This window comes from Solanum verrucosum, unplaced genomic scaffold, assembly GCF_900185275.1.
Source record: "Solanum verrucosum unplaced genomic scaffold, falcon-dt-bn FXZP01000255.1, whole genome shotgun sequence".
Classification (NCBI taxonomy): Eukaryota; Viridiplantae; Streptophyta; class Magnoliopsida; order Solanales; family Solanaceae; genus Solanum; species Solanum verrucosum.
In genome coordinates this window covers 920,071-937,753 of record NW_026020006.1, presented here as the reverse complement: position 1 = coordinate 937,753, position 17,683 = coordinate 920,071, and the positions used below count along the sequence as shown (strand labels likewise).

The window sequence follows — 17,683 nt, the reverse complement described above, 5'->3', positions numbered from 1 at the left end:
TGCTTTGGAGCTCCTTTGACCTTGAAAATGGTTCGGTTTGCCCGTGGGGACCAATTGGCTCCATAACTAAGGTCTTAACGGACGTCCATGAAAATTTTTGGCAAAAATCATGTCAGAATTTCGAATCACCAAAAATCCATGGACTATTAGCACACGAAAAATAGCAAAATAGGGGTTTACAAGCTCTGGGGCTCGTTTGACCTTGAAAATTGATGGGTTTGCCTGTGGGGACCAACTGGCTCCATAGCTAAGGTCTTAACGGACGTTCATGAAAATTTTTGACAAAAATCACGTCGAAATTTCGGATCACTAAAAATCCATGGACTATAGAATACAAAAATCGGCAAAATGAGGAGTTTACCTACTCTGGGCTCGTTTGACCTTGAAAATTGTGATATGAAATTCCTACTTGTTTTTTGCTGAAATTTTTCATGGACATTCGTTAAGACCTTTATAATGGAGCCAGTTGGTCCGGAAGAACAAACCGGCGCATTTTCAAGTTCAAACGAGTCCCGAAGCAGGTAAAATCAGATTTTATCGATTTTCATGTACTATAGTGTATGGATTTTTGGAGAGCCGGAATTTCGGCTTCTTTTTAGCCGAAATTTTCATAGACGTCTGTTAAAACCTTTGTAATGGAGTCAGTTGGTCCGAGGGGCAAACCAGTGTTTTCAAGTTCAAACGATCCCTAAAGTAGGTAAAACCAGGTTTTATCGATTTTCATGTACTTAGATCACATGGTCTATTTTCGATTAAAGCTAATATCCCACAAGATGAACTAAGTTACTTTCTAAGGTTTTATGAAGTTTTCATATGATTCTAAGATGAATTGACTATGTTCATACTTTACGATCCTTTTTACAGGTTTTACTACATTTAGCTTGGTCATGCATATCATGTTTTCCTATTATGTCCCTTTATGATCATATTTTCATGTTTATGCATATCCCTCATAATTAGTATATTTCATATGTACTAATGAATACTTGTGCCTACATTGTTTAATGACGTAAGGTGTGATGCTTCTTCTCCCTCCGTTTGTGGCTAGTGAGCACTTGGAGAATTTGAAGACTTGGTGAGTCCTCATACTTTGAGGACAATGTCACATTTATTGATTTCCTTATGTTTTCATTTTCAGACGTTGTATGTGGTGTACGGGTTACATCCCAACCACTCTTTTGATGTAATAGATAGCTTGCCAAGACTTTGATGTACTTCCGCTTATATGTCAAACTTTGTACTTGTGAGATTTCATGCTTTTCTCTATGATGTTGTGTATATGTATGTCAAGTGGTTTGTGTAGGGCCTTTCGGGGTCTTATACGCCATGTCACGTCTAAGGTGTACTTTGAGTCATGACAATTACGTATAGTCCCACCATTTTTTTAAGGAATATTTTCACATTTATGAGCCAACTTTAGGAATTACGCGACTTTCTTAGTTTTTTCGTGTTTATTAGCCTATGGATCTGATGCCTTGGAGCATCCAAACAAAAATCTGAAAACTTTATGAGAACTTCCGTAATGAGTTGGAAAAACACTACGTATAGTCTCGTCATTTTTTTAAGGCATATTTTCGCATATACATCTCGTAGAATTAGTCGAGGTGCACGAAAGTTGACTTGGACACCAGCCATTCAATAAAAAAAGGGTGCAAAAGCCAACCATATACCACTCACCTAAAAAAAAAGGACAGCGCAGTGCATTAGAGGCTATGCTTGGGGTCCAGGAAAGGGTCGAGACTATTGACCACTCCCCTATTTCTGAATTTCCTTGATGCAGTAATCCTAAATCAGTTCAGTTCAAAAACATTTTAAAGCTATCACCATACAAAAGAAACAAACACGAGACCAAAGCATTGGAGAGGTGCCACAACTGCTCAGCAAATGAAACTACAAAAAGAGTACTACTGTAGTATTCCTCCCATGCCTTGAACCGCAGAAAATGTCTTCCATGAAAGCGGGACACAATCAAACAAAATGTCTAGATATTCGAGTTCAAAGTGAGGATTTCCCTAGAAATTAAAGCTCATCATCTTTGAAGTCTACAGCAAAATTCCAGTAATGAAGAACCCCAGCATCAGCAAAGACCTTACGAGCAGCAGCCTCAGTCCTGCACTCGTGAACCAAAAACCTATGAAAGCTCGATTTAGCAACAATCCCTTGCCAGACTAACACACACTTGTTGAGAGGCTTCTCTTCATCTTCGTCTTCGTCTTCTTTCTTAACAGCAGCAGCCCAATCTATTCGCCTAAGCATAAGTTTCCCATATCGCTTGATGGACTTTTTACCACCTTCAACTACCACCACATTTATATCTCCCAAGATAACCGCACACCCCGTCATGCGATTCTCCTGTGCATTGACATCGACCTTGAAGCGATTTTGAGGGTGTGAAAGGTCATTGATCCTGTATACTGAAACTATCGTCTCTGGCGCAATAGTTGGGTCGTCAAAGAGTCTCCTTTCTTTCTTCTCACGAAGCTCATCAGGAGTGAGCTTCCGAGAAAGATTTCTGTCTATATGAGCCTGCTCACGCTCAGCAGCAGCACTTCTAATCTCCTTTTCAAGCTTTGTGGGATCCTGAGTGGCTTCTGAGCCAAGGACTCTCATAAGATTGCTCATTTTAATTTTTGGTTTTGGTGGTTCTAACAGGCCCTGACGTATCATTTCCTGCTTTTCTCTCTCCTGATCCATTCGGCGCCGGGTGCGCATTTTCTTCTGCTCCTTCTTGGTCAGCTTCAGTGGCTGTGGAGGAGGTGGAGCAGGTTCAGCAGGAGGCTCAATAGGACGGGGGTGTTCCACATAAATGGTGATCCTCTCCATCTTCAACATATCATCAGTTAAGTTACCGTTGACCATAACACCATAAGCACCAGATCGTAACAGAGGAGCTTCCCTGGCATGTCAGATGAAGAAACAAGAAATACTTAAGTGTCTAGTCAAAGTCATCATTTTTTGGAATTAAGAAGATTAAAACAAGGTAAGCATAGCTATAAAAGAAAATTTGGAGATCACACCCGAGGATCATCCACACATCATGTAAATTGAATAAAATATGGAAAAGTTAAGTCCTTTCAATCACATTATAATTGCACAATACCAGTAGTGTGGACCGCTGATAGTAGCAGATGTCAATTTTGTAGGATTCTTCTTAAACGAAAGTTATATTAAAAGGGGAGAGAAATTCACATCACATGAACTCATCCAGAGTGTGTAAAGTGTGGCAGATAGGACAGTGCCAAGATAAGAGACCATAACCACATCAAGGAGATAAGTCACATTATAAGTGATGTACACAGACTAGAAGCACCCAGGACACAGACCCATCAAAACAATTATCCATCTGATGGTTAGACACAAGACCAATAGTGTTCAAGATCCACTTCCATCTGTGGAACTCACTAAACACACAACGCATAGTGGCCTCAACATCGAGTGAGGAGACAGATTAAGGGTCCACTAGGGGGGAAAGCACGTGATAGACTAAAAAAAGTAAAAAAAAAGGGAGATTGAAACAACTTACCACCACTCAACATCAGGTATTGGTTCCTTTGATTTTTCTTTGGTGATAATCCTCTCTGACACCTCAATAAGATTTGGATTTATGTCAGGCTCTGCTTTTGCCTTTGCCAATTGCACTTGCTTTATCCTCAGCTCTTTGGTTCGTAATTCACCAAATTGGCTCTGCAAAATCAAAAATTACATAATTAATAAAACCTAATCAAGATTCAAGAGTAATAAGGAGAATAAAGAGAGAATCACAAAAGAATGTGAAAATACAACAACGAGAACAAATTATGAAGTACCTTTAACTTGATTATTTCTGCGTCTCGGGACCATTTACCTTCCTCCACAAACTGAAATGACATCTTCTTGGGCCTCAATATTTTGTTCTTGTCAATGCCCATCCTCGGATCAAAATGAGGATTTTTATCAAGATCAATGTCAAGTTCAGGTTTGAGAAGTTGGAAGCTCTCTTTGTTCTGCTTATTGATGTTTACCTGCACAACAACCCAAAGTCAGCACCACAAGCTATTTGAATAAATATAGAAACACTAAAAAAGATGGCCTGAACATGTATGAGCCGTACCTTAAGGGTGCTAGATGGCTTAGGCACATTGACCACATTTCCCTGCTCATCAATTTCCCTGCCAAATGCATCCAAACGAAGAACGGTGGCTTTAGCGAGTTTTGGCTGAATTATAACCTCTGGAGGCATTTGCCCAGGAAACATGTTAGTGAGGGAGGGACAGTCCGGGTCCTGCCGGAATTCGATCTTAGCAGAAAACTCCTGCGCACGCTTCATCGCTTCGTAGCTCTGTGCTGTGAGGCCCGCAACATGAGGCAAGCTACTGGGTAGCATATTTACAGAAACCATGGTAGCTATAGATGATGTGCTACGTTCTGAACCTGGAGTGGGTAATATCCCTGCATCTGACGATGCAACTGGTGGCGGCAATATCGCCACATTGGTTGAAGGGGCTTTACGGCTCTCCTTGGAACCCATTTGTGAACTTCCATCTCTCGTAGAGTTGGCACCCTTGATTAACTACAGAAATTAAAAGAGAACATAAATAATAGTTTAAGATCGTTGACACAAAACAAAGGGAAGGCTTCCCTATAAACCTAAGAGGGAAAAGGATAAAAAAGAAGCTCTTCTCTCTAAGGCCCTTCTGCATACTTTTAATCTAAGTTGCTCGGAATCTTCAAAAATGATGTCGGGTGCGTGTTAGATCCTTCAAAAGTAGTACATTTTTGGAGGATCCGACACGGGTGCGGCAACATATTTGGAGAGTCCAAGCAACTTAGCTTTTAATCATGTAGTGCTTCTCATTTCCCACTAAAGAAAGAGATAGGAATAGGGAGCCCAGGTAAAAGGAGAACAGACTTACAAACTGTAGAAATAAGCTGGGTGTTTAGATGCAAACTTACCAAAGGAATTCTCTTAAGCTTTTCTTTCAGCGCCTTATGCCTTTGTTTGAGATCGTTTGCATTTCCTTTAGCATCAAACGATAAGGTCGCACTCTTGCCAGTGTCACGAGCTGCCCCATCTGTACTAGATTTCCCAAGAACCTTATGAAATCTGTTAATATTAACTCCCTTATTTTCATTTGTGGTAGAAATTGAAGATACCTTGGTAGCAGGAGAATCACTACGAGTCAAAGGCTTATCAGGGGAAGTCCTTGATGCTGCACTGTATGATCCCATTGCCACACTCTGCAAATAAGAAAGTCAAATGCATAAATCAGGACAAACATCCTGATGAAAGAAACAATAGAATATACAACAACATACAACTGAGAAACAAGACGTGCCAGACTAGTCAAGTGACGCTCTATCAGATAAAAAAGAAACCAGATTACAGACTTCTTAAGACATAATAAAGAGAGGAAGCCACACCTAGGGTGCAATTTCAACAACAATTAAGAAATGTAATTCATAAAGACAATGCAGAAGTATGCAGCGTTGTATCCCAGTAACAAAGGTGCATGGAAATAAGAACTAAGAAAGACATATACAAACATAGGTAAAAGCAACACAACAATGTAAATGTGATATGCAACTTGGAAGAACAATATTGAAACAAAAAAACTCACAGTATCAATGGTATCAACACCCTGTCCATAGTCATTGGGCTCCGGTTTCGGTTCTTCCTTCACAGTTCTCATTTCAAATCCTTTTCCCTTCTTTTCTTCATCGATTTCCACATCTTCCTTATGCATCAACTTCACATCCCCAACTCTCAGTTTGTCCTTCTTAACCTCCGAACCCCTAACTCTCTTCTCATCTACATTCCTCTTATCCACATTCTCTCCTCTATCTTTCCTCTTATGCGAATTTCTTCTCTCCATTGAATCCTCTCTGTTAACTTCCAACTCAAACGATTTCTCGCATCTATCCTGATCACGTGATTTCTCCCGCCTTTCACGATCATAAGCTCTATCTATGCTTCCTTCCCTCTCACGACCTCGTCGCCGATCATCGATCTGACGTTGATTCTCATCCTCGCGATCGTGACCTCTATCTCTGCTTCCTTCACGTTCAATCGATCTCTCACGGTCTTGACGTCGCCGATCATCGGACCGGTGTCGGTTCTCTTCGTCACGGTGATGCTTCGAACGGTGGCGATGACGGCGGTGATCGTCGTCGCCGTCGCCGTCCCTGGATCCTCTTTCTCTCCTACTCGATTTTTCTCTCTCCATTATCAATTTTTCTTTAGGGATTCTGAAACTCTTTTTTTCTTTCAAATTCGTATAGATTTATGGATTTGAGATTTGGCGCTCTAATGGGTCGGGTTTTAAGTACTTATATTTTTAAAAAAATAAATAAATATAAACCTATTAAATTTTACTACTATGAAATTAATACTTATTAAATTTTGTCACGATTGTCTAACAAAAATTCCCCTAACTAAAATGAAGGCTATCACAAAGGAGATTTTATAGTATATTGTTATATATTGTTCACGTAATAAATGTCTAGTTTTGAATGCAGAAAAAAGGGATGTTGATTGTTACGTCGATTGAGGAAACGACATGTGGTCACCATGTTTTGACAAGGTGATAATTCTTACCTCATGAGTTAGTGTTTGAGATTACAGTGGGTCTAGATTCGTTTTACTTCTATATGTTTTGTAGCAAATTTGCTAATGATAAAAGTTACTCTAGGAGATGTGAAAAAATAATGGAACCATTAAAACTTCATATCATAGAAAATAATTATCATCACAATTCACATACTTTGGCATTAGTGGTTATTAGCTGCATTCCGAAAATGCGTGAGTCATATGACTTTCAAATTAAGTTCCGAATTAGTAAATGTCACTAAAGTGAGTGGCGATGGCATACACAAAAATGAAGTGACTCATAGAATGACGGATGTAAATAGAGCTTTTGCACGATTTAAACATCTCGATTGGAAAAGAAGGAAGAGAAAGAAAGAACGATAGATTTCTCGAAACAAAGAAAGAGGGAATGAAAGATGAAATATAAATCATGAATCAACTATGCTCTTTCGAGGACTTTCCTAAAGAAAAACCTCATGTAAATACAACGGAATAAGATTTAATCCTATTTATGGAGATTCCGTAACTATTCCGAAATTGGAAAGTTCACTTGAAGAAATGGATAATCTTCAATATGCATCATTGAGTCATCAGCCTGGAGTTATAGCAAGAACCCTTTCTGAACTTTAGAAGCCAAAAGGATTCAACATATGTTCATCTCATATGTGCATAATCTTGGAGACCTTGTGGAAGTATAGTAGAAGAACATCAAATTTGCTTTGATATGTGTTACCTGAGTCGAGGGTCTTTTTAGAAACAGTCTCTCTACCTTCACGAGGTAGTATGTTGTTGTATAGTTGAAGAACATCATAAACTTGCCAAAAATGATAAATGCAATACCATTATGACATTGAATTGTGAATATGTGATGATGAAGAGAGACACATGAACACTTGAATTGCTAGTGAACAAAAAATCCCTAATGAAAACTTATGTATGTATAGTATAACCGCGGCTTCAAATCAATTGAAGCAACACAAGTATCTGTTATAACATAGAAATCTAAAGAAAGGAGAATACAAATATACAATCCAAAGGCAGAGACCTGCATTTTATCCTAACATACATCACATGAGTCTTTGTTTTCAGATTTTACCATTTGGCAAAAAACTTTGCTCATTGAAACACCAGCAAGATCAGTCATACTCCCCATGCTGTATTCAGTACTTAAGACACTATTATCCAACTGATTATCCGATATCTTGTTCTCTTGTGTTGTTTTTTCATCTTTCCCTTGAAGTTTCAATGCATATTCCAAGTTCCACAAAACTTCTCCCATAGTCGGCCTGTCTGCACCATATTCAGCCAAGCATTTCTCAGCAGTCTCTACAAACTTCATCAGAGATTCTGGTGTAATCTCATGTGCAATCCTAGGATCAACGATTGCCTCCGATTCTCCTGTCATTAAACATTTCATCACATATTCAACCAAGTTTACCGATTCTTTGGGAAGAGAGGGATCGATAACGGGCCTTCCACAGAGGACTTCAAACATAACAACACCAAAGGAATAGACATCAGATTTATCGGTTAGTTGTTGCCTTGTCAAATACTCTGGATCAAGATATCCAAAACTTCCTTTCACTGCAGTACTAACATGTGTTTGATCAATTTCTGGACCAATTTTCGATAGTCCAAAATCAGAAACTTTAGCCTGGAGATTTTCATCTAGAAGTATATTCGAGGACTTGACATCTCGGTGTATGATTGCCTTATGAGAACCAGTATGAAGATAGTGAAGTCCTTTTGCTGATCCTATGCAAATTTCAAGCCTTTGTGTCCAATTCAAATTCGGAAGGTCCGAACCATACAGATGATCCTTAAGAGTTCCATTCTCCATGTACTCGTAAATGATTATCATCTCATTCTTTTCATTACAGTAACCGATCAGTGAGACCAAATGGCGATGTCTAAACTGAGACAGCATTTCGACTTCAGTCATGAACTCGGCAAGACCTTGTTGTGATTGATGAAATCCTCTCTTCACTGCCACCTTTGTGTTATCCTTCAAAATTCCCTTGTAAACTTTTCCAAAACCACCAAAGCCTATGATCATGCTTTCACTGAAGTGATCGGTTGCTTCCTGAACTGCTACAAGAGGGAACAGGTACCCCATATTAGACTTGCAAATGAGAGATGCTTCTTTAGCTCCAACTGCTGTATGATTTTCCTCTGTTGAATCATCAACAGTTGTCCGTATTCTACTTCTGCAAAAGAGAATAGACACCACAACCAAAACGATGCAAATGATCGATCCTCCAATAGTTGATCCAATGATCAACCATGTTTTAGTCTTCTTTGAAGTAGGCACCGAGGACTGAATCTCAGCATCTGAGGCATCAAGACTTCCCTTGACATTGCTTATTTTCATGATCTCGAGACCATTCAGGAGGCCATCCGGATATGCATTACGTATACCTGCTGGACCAATGCTAATGCCAATGCTGTGAATGTTCTCTAACCTTGTAAAAACATCCATGTAATACGGAGAACCAAGGACATTTGATGTCTTGTTTTTAAGATCAAGGTCCCTCGAAGCAAATTGGGAATTGATGTAAACATTGAATAATAGTTCATGGTCACCACCTCCTTTTTTTGGATCATTGTGGCCAGTTACTATGTCACAAAAGTGGAACCTGATGAAATAGTCGAAGCCAGGATCAACATCAAACAACCACGTGATGTTTACAGAAACAGTGGGATCATCCACTTGCAGCCTCGTAGCAGTCCCATACACCGATGGAGGGGCAATATTCCTAGAAGTCCCTCCTCGTGTGTAATTCACAGCTTGTATCCTCGATTCAAACTGAAAAACATTCCTGCTTGTTAAGTATCTTTCATCAGATTCCCAAGATCGCCACGAGGTATCATTTTGAGGCAACACTGAAACATTCCCCATATTCACCCTCACAACTGTTTCTAAAGCTTGTTCCCTCAAACTATGAGTTCCAATACCAACAGGAATGAGCTCATCAGGAAGTGAAATGATTTCCAACGCATTTACAAACGCAAACGAGCTAGAAAAAGGCGTAAACGTAAGAACAAGACTAGTACTAGTAATGTTCAAAGTGTACTCTTTTACCAAAGGACCACTCAATGATTGAAAGCTCTTGATCAAAGTGAAGTTCTGAATAGAAACAGAGAACTTAGCAGAACTAAGATTGAAATTTCCATACGAAAACGGATAGAAATACAGGCGAATCCAATGGCGCCCTTGTTTCTTGATTGAAAATGTGAATTTTGAGGTCTCATTAAGAATTCTAGCAGTTTGATAAAGATTTGAACTATAACTAGATGGAATAGACTCTAGAGTTGTATTAACAAATACCCTTTGAGGGGAATTCAAGTTATCAGCTAAGAAAACTCTATCACCTATAGTAGTATTTTTAAATGAACCACAGTTTATGAGATAGTTATCAACAGGATCAAACTCTAAGGCACATATCATCAAACACAACACAGACAATACCAAAACAAACAAATGAAGTATTGCAAAATCCATAATGGTTTTCATTTCTTGAAATGAGGAGCTAAAAAAGACTCAATATTTATGTCATTGTTCAAAAAATGCAATCTTGAAATATACTTAAAATTTGATTTCACTAGAACCCCACAACACCAAATGGACTAAACTTTCAAGAAAGTGAAAAAAAAAACAAACTTTGAAATCTTGAAATGAACTTAATATGTGATATCAACAACCCCAACGCACCAAATGGACTAAACTTTCAAGAAAAAAAAAGTTGTCAACTTTGTGTAATTGTGTTCCACTTAGCGTTCAAGAATTTGAAGTCTAATTTAAGAATGGAGAAAAAATGGTTCTATGTTCAATTTGGTGTATGAGAAAAAAATGATGAAAAGCACAACTACCCTTATACACATTTTTTTTCTAACACAAGCAAGATTAGCTTTTTAAGAATAAGAAAATAGCAATTTTAGTCCCTCAAATATCAACAAATTTAGATTTTGATCCTTATAATTTCTAGTTAAACACATTTAACCTTTAGTTTAGTCCCTTGGATCGCGTATCTTCTTAATTTAATGAATCAATTAGCGATTATCGATATGTTTTTTCTTGAGTTGATGGTATATAGAAAACAGTCTCTCTACCTCTCAAGATAGGACTAAGATTTATGTACACTGCATCATTTTTTAATTTCACTTATGAGATTACATTGAGCATGTTGTTGATCTTGTTTATTACTCCATTTTTTAAGGTAATTTAATTCAAAAATAGTCTAAATATCACATATTTCTCATACAAAGGGACCAAAACATATACGTTAGTTAATTAAAGATAAAATGTGTTTAATCAAATATTTGAATGATCCAAATTAAAAAAAATAAAATAAATGAAGGACCATAAATGCAATTACCTTAAGAAAAAATCAAAAAAGTGAAAGCAACAAAAAAAGATACTTTTGATATTTGTTGAATGTGGCACATAGTGTTTGAAGAATTCCCAAGGAAGAATTTAAAAGGAACTTAAAAATAATAAAATAAACTAAGAGTCAAAGGCAAAATTGGTGCATAGAATTATGAACAAAGCTACAAAAAAAATAAAGAAAGGAAGACCATTAGATGGAATAGAGGATAACAGCTATTAAGATAAGGTCTCTCATGTTACATGTGAGACTTTTGAAAATGATGTTAGAACATAATGAGAAAATTGTGGCGAAGTCAGAAATTTTAATAATTTTAATTTTACGATCTAAAATAATTATATTGAATTTTTGTTATCACTAAAATGGAAACTTCCTTTACATCAACAACAAGGGCGGATTTATCGTGTTTGTTACAAATTTACATAAATTTAATATTTTTGTATCCAAAACCTATATATATTTTTTAAATTTTAGTTTATATAAATAAATATATATGGGGAAGTCAGAAATTTTAATAATTTTAACTTATGATCTAAAATAATTATTGAATTTTCGTTATCACTAAAATGGAAACTTCCTTTACATCAACAACAGTGGCGGATTTATTATGTTTATTACAAATTTAAGCAAAATTTAGTATAATCATTTATATATTTTTAAAAAATTACTTTAAAAAATCATTTATATATATATAACCAATTATTATGTTACTTTGAGGTTAAAATTATAAATATACCTAAAAAAAATTATTTGCATAAAATAATTTTTCAACAAAAGAAATTTAATTAGAACTTTTTTTTGGTCATAGAAAGTAAGGACATGCAATAAATTTGTCAGAAGACATTGATTGTTCACACCTACTTAAACTAAATTTATTTGTCTATTGATTTGATGTAGGAGAAGTTTCCTTGTAATAGCTTCAACAAAAACAATTTTTGAGAATTTTAATTTATCCATGGCAATTCAATTTTTAATTTATTACACTAAAGTCATAAAATTGTTTTTTTTTATAATGAAAACTATATTATATATCATTCAAAGAGAAGCAAAAAATATTGAGTTCGATTAAAAAAATACAATAAAAAGTCACATCAACAATATACTCATTATATAATATATACTTGGCATTACAAAAAGATATTAAACAAATAAATCTTCAACCAAGACTTAATTAATCGATATATTTCACCAAGTGACGAAGCAATAACCAATGAATGAGATTTAATTGAACATGTTGACTTACTTTTAGTCGTAGAATCCTCTAGTTAAAAATTATAATTTTAATTTTAATATCGAAAAATGAAATATTTATTTTTTAGATAGTGTCACGTGGATCCGATATTATGAAAGAAAGTTTGGCAACCTAGGCTCTAATTTATGTTGTCATGACCTTTGATGCATAGACATAACTGAATTATTTTTTCGATAAATTAGTAAAAATAAAATGATCGTTTATGAAATTATGCTCGATATTTCAATTTCAAGATAAATAAATGGAGATGGACCATATGCTAATATGTCCTTGTCTTGATGCGACTAAAACGCGTTTATTTATACACAAAAAATGAAAATTCAAACAACTACTTGATAGCAACATATAATAACAAGTGGTTATTTAAATTCATTTGTATTTTTTGTCATTTATTAATATGGACAAATGACTTAAAAGAAAAATTGATTTGCGTGTATTTTGTTTCTTTTGCAATGTTGCTTGAATTTAGAAACTTCAGATTTATAAATTGAGAATTTTAAATAATTCTTGATTTTTTTAGTGTTTAGTTGATTTGGGAATCTATTTTAATTATGTTGACATAATACCTATTATTATTCTTAGCATAATTCATTTGATATTTTTCTTTTTTTAAAATTATATGATTATCCAATCTTAACTACATTTTTATTTGATTAGCATACTTGAGTGTCACAATATTTTTATTATAAGTCTATCATCATTTAAAAAAAATGTTTATATTTAAATATTAATTCTAAACTTCTTATTTTACTCCTAATAACACTATTATATATTCACATAAGATTTGTGTCATGTTTATGATCACAACTTCCAAACACTTGCTTCCTCTTACTAAAACTCCGTATACTCAATTAAACTATATCGCATAAATTGAATTTGACAGCATATTAAAAATCAATAGGTTGATAATATGATCTAGGTGATGTGCATTTTTTTCGAAGGTGATTCAAGTGTAACAAAATACTTTAAATGTAAATATGATTCACGATATATACATCTAGCTAATCCGTATCCGTTATAAAGATACTTTAATAACTATAGAATTTTAGTGACACGATCACCAAGGGATATGGTATGTGACCAATTCACGCATTAAGCAAAGATTATTGTTTCCTGTCCACAAGTAGGCAATGAAGGTTCTATCCAATATTTCAACGGATGGAATTTTCGATCAAGAACGTCCGTTATTGAGATTTAAAATTAAAAAGAAAACGTCAGACAATTTTCTTTGGCTTAAAATCAGCAACAGGTTATTGGCCATTGAGTGTTATACTTCAAAATTATAAATGCAAACCTTGAAAATAGAATTTTCTTTGATATAAATGTAAATTAAAATTAATCAGATCAGTGAATTACGGTACTAGATGGTCATTGAAATAAATGTTAGTAGCAAAAATTGAAGTGGTTAGGGAAGCATATTAATTTGGTGTACCAACTAGTAAAGAAGTAAACTACTCTCACTAAATATGTTGAAAACCTGAATAGCCACCTACATTGACCATGTAAGTATAGAGTCCAGCTAGCTTAAGAGCACCATGCATTAATTTTGTGAAATATTTATTATTGATTCGAAGTATATTGATTTGACTAATTTAAATTCATGTTAAATATATTAATTTAGGTAGTAAAGTGGTCTTTATAAAGAAATTTTTCATTCTCACGATTTAAACTCAAGATCTCAAATTAAGAGTGGTGAAATTTCATTCTTTTCACTACATTCTTGAGTAACGGCGGAGCTAGGTAAAGATAAGAGGTTCATATGAATCTTCTTAGACAAAAAATTACATTATATATACAAAATTAAAATTATTTTTATGTTTATAAAGTAAATATTGAATCTCCTTTACTTTTCTTTGGGTACTAATTAGGATAAAGGCCCAAAATAGTCCTTCATCTTTGGGTTAAGACTCAAAGTCATCCTTGAGTTTTCACATGGAACATTAATATTCCCTTATGTTTGCAATATTGGTGCACTTTTGGTCCTCCTTCAAAATTTTGCCTATTTTTTAACATTGATTTTATTCATAATTAATGTATGGAATGTTTAATCGTCATTTTATATATCTAGTAGAAATAATAACTCAATGTGAGAGATTGTGAGAAGAAAAACACCTTATTTTGTTTAGTAGAAATCTTATTGCAGGTAAAGTCGAGACGTTCATCACGACGATTTCACGTATAATAGTACAATTTTTTCTTTTCTTGCAATGTCATACGTTAAAATATTTTTAGTTTAGTTGCAGTGATATTTATACTTAACAGAACAAGGTGTTCTTCTTCTCACCTTCTCTCATATAGAGTTATTATTTCTACTAAATATATAAAAAGACGATGAGACATTCCTTACATAAAATTATGAAAAAAGTTAATGTTAAAAAATAGGCAAAAGTTTAGGGGAGGACCAAAAGTGCACCAATATTGCAAACATGAGGGACTATTAGTGCTCCATGTGAAAACTCAAGGATGACTTTGAGTCTTAATCCAAAGATGAGGGACTATTTTGGGCTTTCTCTCTACTAATTACCAATGAGTTCTAGAAGCTTTTTTTTTCTTTCCATTTTCTGTGTTTATAGTAGATTGAATTAGGAAATATAGCTAGAAATTTAACTTGGTTTCAATTGACAATTAAATACTAAACACCTCAACTCGTCTCCATCGTGTCATGAATTGAATATTCTATCTTACGAATTACTTGCTAGACATCTTCAAATTCATGTGTCACAACAACATTGTGTATCCACTAGATACATTGGATGTTCACTAGATTCAGTGAGAACGAGTTTTAGTATTTAATTGTCAGATGAAATCAAGTTAAAACATCTAATATGTATTCTCAAAGAGGGTAATCTAGTAAATTTGAGTTAAGATAGAAACTTTAATTCTCAGAAATATCCATTTGATTCTTGAAAATAATAATTAAGTACTTTGTTTTGTTTTCTTAATTAATTGAGTTAAGACAAACGCACAAGTTTTTAATTAATTAATTATATAGATAATGCATTTTATTGGCTCGTGACTGTAACTTCAATCCAACACACACACATATCTATATATTGAAATCCATAAAATTATCATTGTTTTCAATTCCTTAGAAATAAGCATTCGTCCACCTTGAGGGTTGTGGTTGGATGTAGTTAGTAGTGGTAAATAGACGGATCGGATCGAATATGAATGGTTTATATGAATGAAAAATGAATTAACTAACGGATAATAGGGATATTAGTATTATTTATGGTCAGGTGATAATACAAGCTAAAAACCAAAATAAGTTTAGATTTCTAAAAAATAAGAACTCATGAAAAATAACAATAACAATAACAATATATTTAGTGAAATTTTACAAGTAATGTTTGGGGAGGATAGTGTGTACGCAGCGTTATCATCCTTTATGAGAGTAGATAAATTATTTTCAATTAATCTTCGACTCAAGTAAGACATAAGAAAAAAGAAGAAAAAGAGAAAATATAATAAAAGATACAGATAAAACCAATAAATAATATGATAGTCGAAATAAAGTAACAACAAGTAATAATAAGAAGCATAAGAAAGGAGGAGGAAGAAAAAATAAATACTAATACCACTAATAAGGAATTCATGAAAAATAACAAGAAAACAAAGTAGATATTTATAACATTGATATCCATATATTATATATCTAGATATTTATTTTAGTGGATAATATATTCATATTCGATCCATTTTTAAATGGTCAGTTATCCAACTTATATTCAATGGGTCGGATTAGATGTTTACTTATTTTTGTAAACCATTTTTCTAGTCTTTGGTGCGGTGGTGGATTTGAAATTTCACTAAGAAAATTCAAAATATAAAATAGTAAATACACAAAAAGATCAAGAACATTTAACATCGAGTATACATGAATAAAAATCAATCTTATAGGTAGGGTATAATGTACCCGTGAGCACTCATGCTTGTAGATCCTCGATTCTTATTGGACGATCATGATACTTCTCAAAAATCGAAATTATTGATCACCCCCCTTGTGCTCCGTCCCCTAGCTTCACCAATGGTTGGCTAGATATATTGACCTCTTCATCCTTAATCAGATTAAATGATTGATTTTTCAGATGTATCACTTAATTAATTAATAGTTATTACTTCAGAAAGTCATAGTTTTTCTTGATTCTAATTTTCTTCAACTAAGAAAGTGAAGGAATACCGAATATTGCGTTGAAAAAGAAACCCTTCCAAATACAAAATTTGAAAGGTCGAGCTCTAAGAATAAAAAAAAATCCTTGGTAAAAAGTGTTTTCCCTTTAACGATCCTTATTGTTGGACTTATGTCGTTGGGTTGCTCTAATGTGGGATGAAAGGTCCATAGAATAAAAGGGACTTTTTAGTGCTTGCTTTAAATTAAAGGTTATGGTGTGAACAAGACAAGGATATATGTGGATCAATTTAATTAATTTTTTTCTAATGCATTAAACAGAATTAATATATGGTCCAAAATTTTATAAGTTGGAAAGTTGTCTTGTCTTTTGGATGGCTAAATCATTGTCCATGGCCTCTTATGCTTCTGGATAAATAAAGTGTACAAGAATTGGATGGACTTAAAATAATAAGATCCAAATCCAAGATTTTAAGTTAGTGGTTGAGTAGTATTTTTTGGGAAATTGATATTTTAGTGTATAGTTAAATTTCTGTTATATTGATTTTCTCGATATTTTTTTTTGTTGTTGTAGCGAAACGTTATTATATATATAGAACATATAATATCAGATAACATGATATAGATCGATTTCATAAAAATATTGTTGTTATAGTGAAATATTATTATAGAGGATCCAATACAACACAACATAATACGATTTAATATGTAACAACGTTTATGCATCAAAAAGTTATTTTTTTACTCGATATAGCCGATTTATCAAAGCTTCATAAATCGCATTAGTCGAATACGTTTTATGAAGGTTTGATAAAGCCGGGTGCAATGTATGAAACTTTCATTTCAAATCAATACCATATGCATAAATAGATTATTTTTTCATCTAACTTGATTGTTTTTAATTTCATAAGTGGAGTATTAGTTGATAAATGTTATTTTTCAAGAATTTGAGTTTCTAAATGATCAAAGTCATGAAGTATTAATCTGATACAATTAAGCAAAGTAATTTGATCAATACCTACCACGACTTCAGATTAATATACAATAATAATTGAATTCACATTTAAATATTTTGTAAATTTTTTGATTATATATATAGGTATTTACGAAAAAACTACGGAATTCCCATAGATACATATGATATACGATCTAGATCCGCCCCTAACCTCTTGCAATGAAAAATCTAGAGTACATGATATCATTATAAGAATTCATAAATTTCAAATTCTGAATCGACTTATATAAATACAGTGTAATTGTCTTTCAACGTTTCTCCTAGTGATGAAGGAAGATATCCTAGGGAATGTCTCTAACTATCAAATGATTCATTGATAGTTAACTTGAGGTTATCG

General features: G+C 33.9%; 3 protein-coding genes across 4 annotated transcripts in view; all 3 read right to left on the bottom strand.

Moving 5' to 3' along the window:
- The window catches only part of LOC125819708 (serine/arginine-rich splicing factor RS2Z32-like), a 74,841-nt gene that overhangs the window by 50,614 nt on the left and 6,544 nt on the right, over positions 1-17,683 (bottom strand). The gene's annotated exons all lie outside the window — the stretch shown is intronic.
- LOC125819705 (protein RDM16-like) lies at positions 1,837-6,218 on the bottom strand. 2 transcript variants are annotated; one of them, XM_049499181.1, is made up of 7 exons: positions 5,598-5,712; positions 5,134-5,217; positions 4,933-5,056; positions 4,091-4,549; positions 3,807-4,001; positions 3,524-3,684; positions 1,837-2,896 (listed from the first exon to the last, which is right to left on the bottom strand). In XM_049499181.1, the coding sequence occupies exons 4-7, from the start codon at positions 4,505-4,507 to the stop codon at positions 2,020-2,022; spliced, it is 1,650 nt and encodes a 549-aa protein (XP_049355138.1). In that variant the 5' UTR covers positions 4,508-4,549; positions 4,933-5,056; positions 5,134-5,217; positions 5,598-5,712; the 3' UTR covers positions 1,837-2,019. The 2 variants fall into 2 exon arrangements, with proteins under 2 accessions (XP_049355138.1, XP_049355137.1); XM_049499180.1 differs by having other exon boundaries at positions 4,933-5,217; positions 5,598-6,218.
- Positions 7,486-10,243, bottom strand: LOC125819706 (receptor-like protein kinase HERK 1). Its single transcript, XM_049499182.1, has one exon. The coding sequence runs from the start codon at positions 10,077-10,079 to the stop codon at positions 7,623-7,625; it is 2,457 nt and encodes an 818-aa protein (XP_049355139.1). The 5' UTR covers positions 10,080-10,243; the 3' UTR covers positions 7,486-7,622.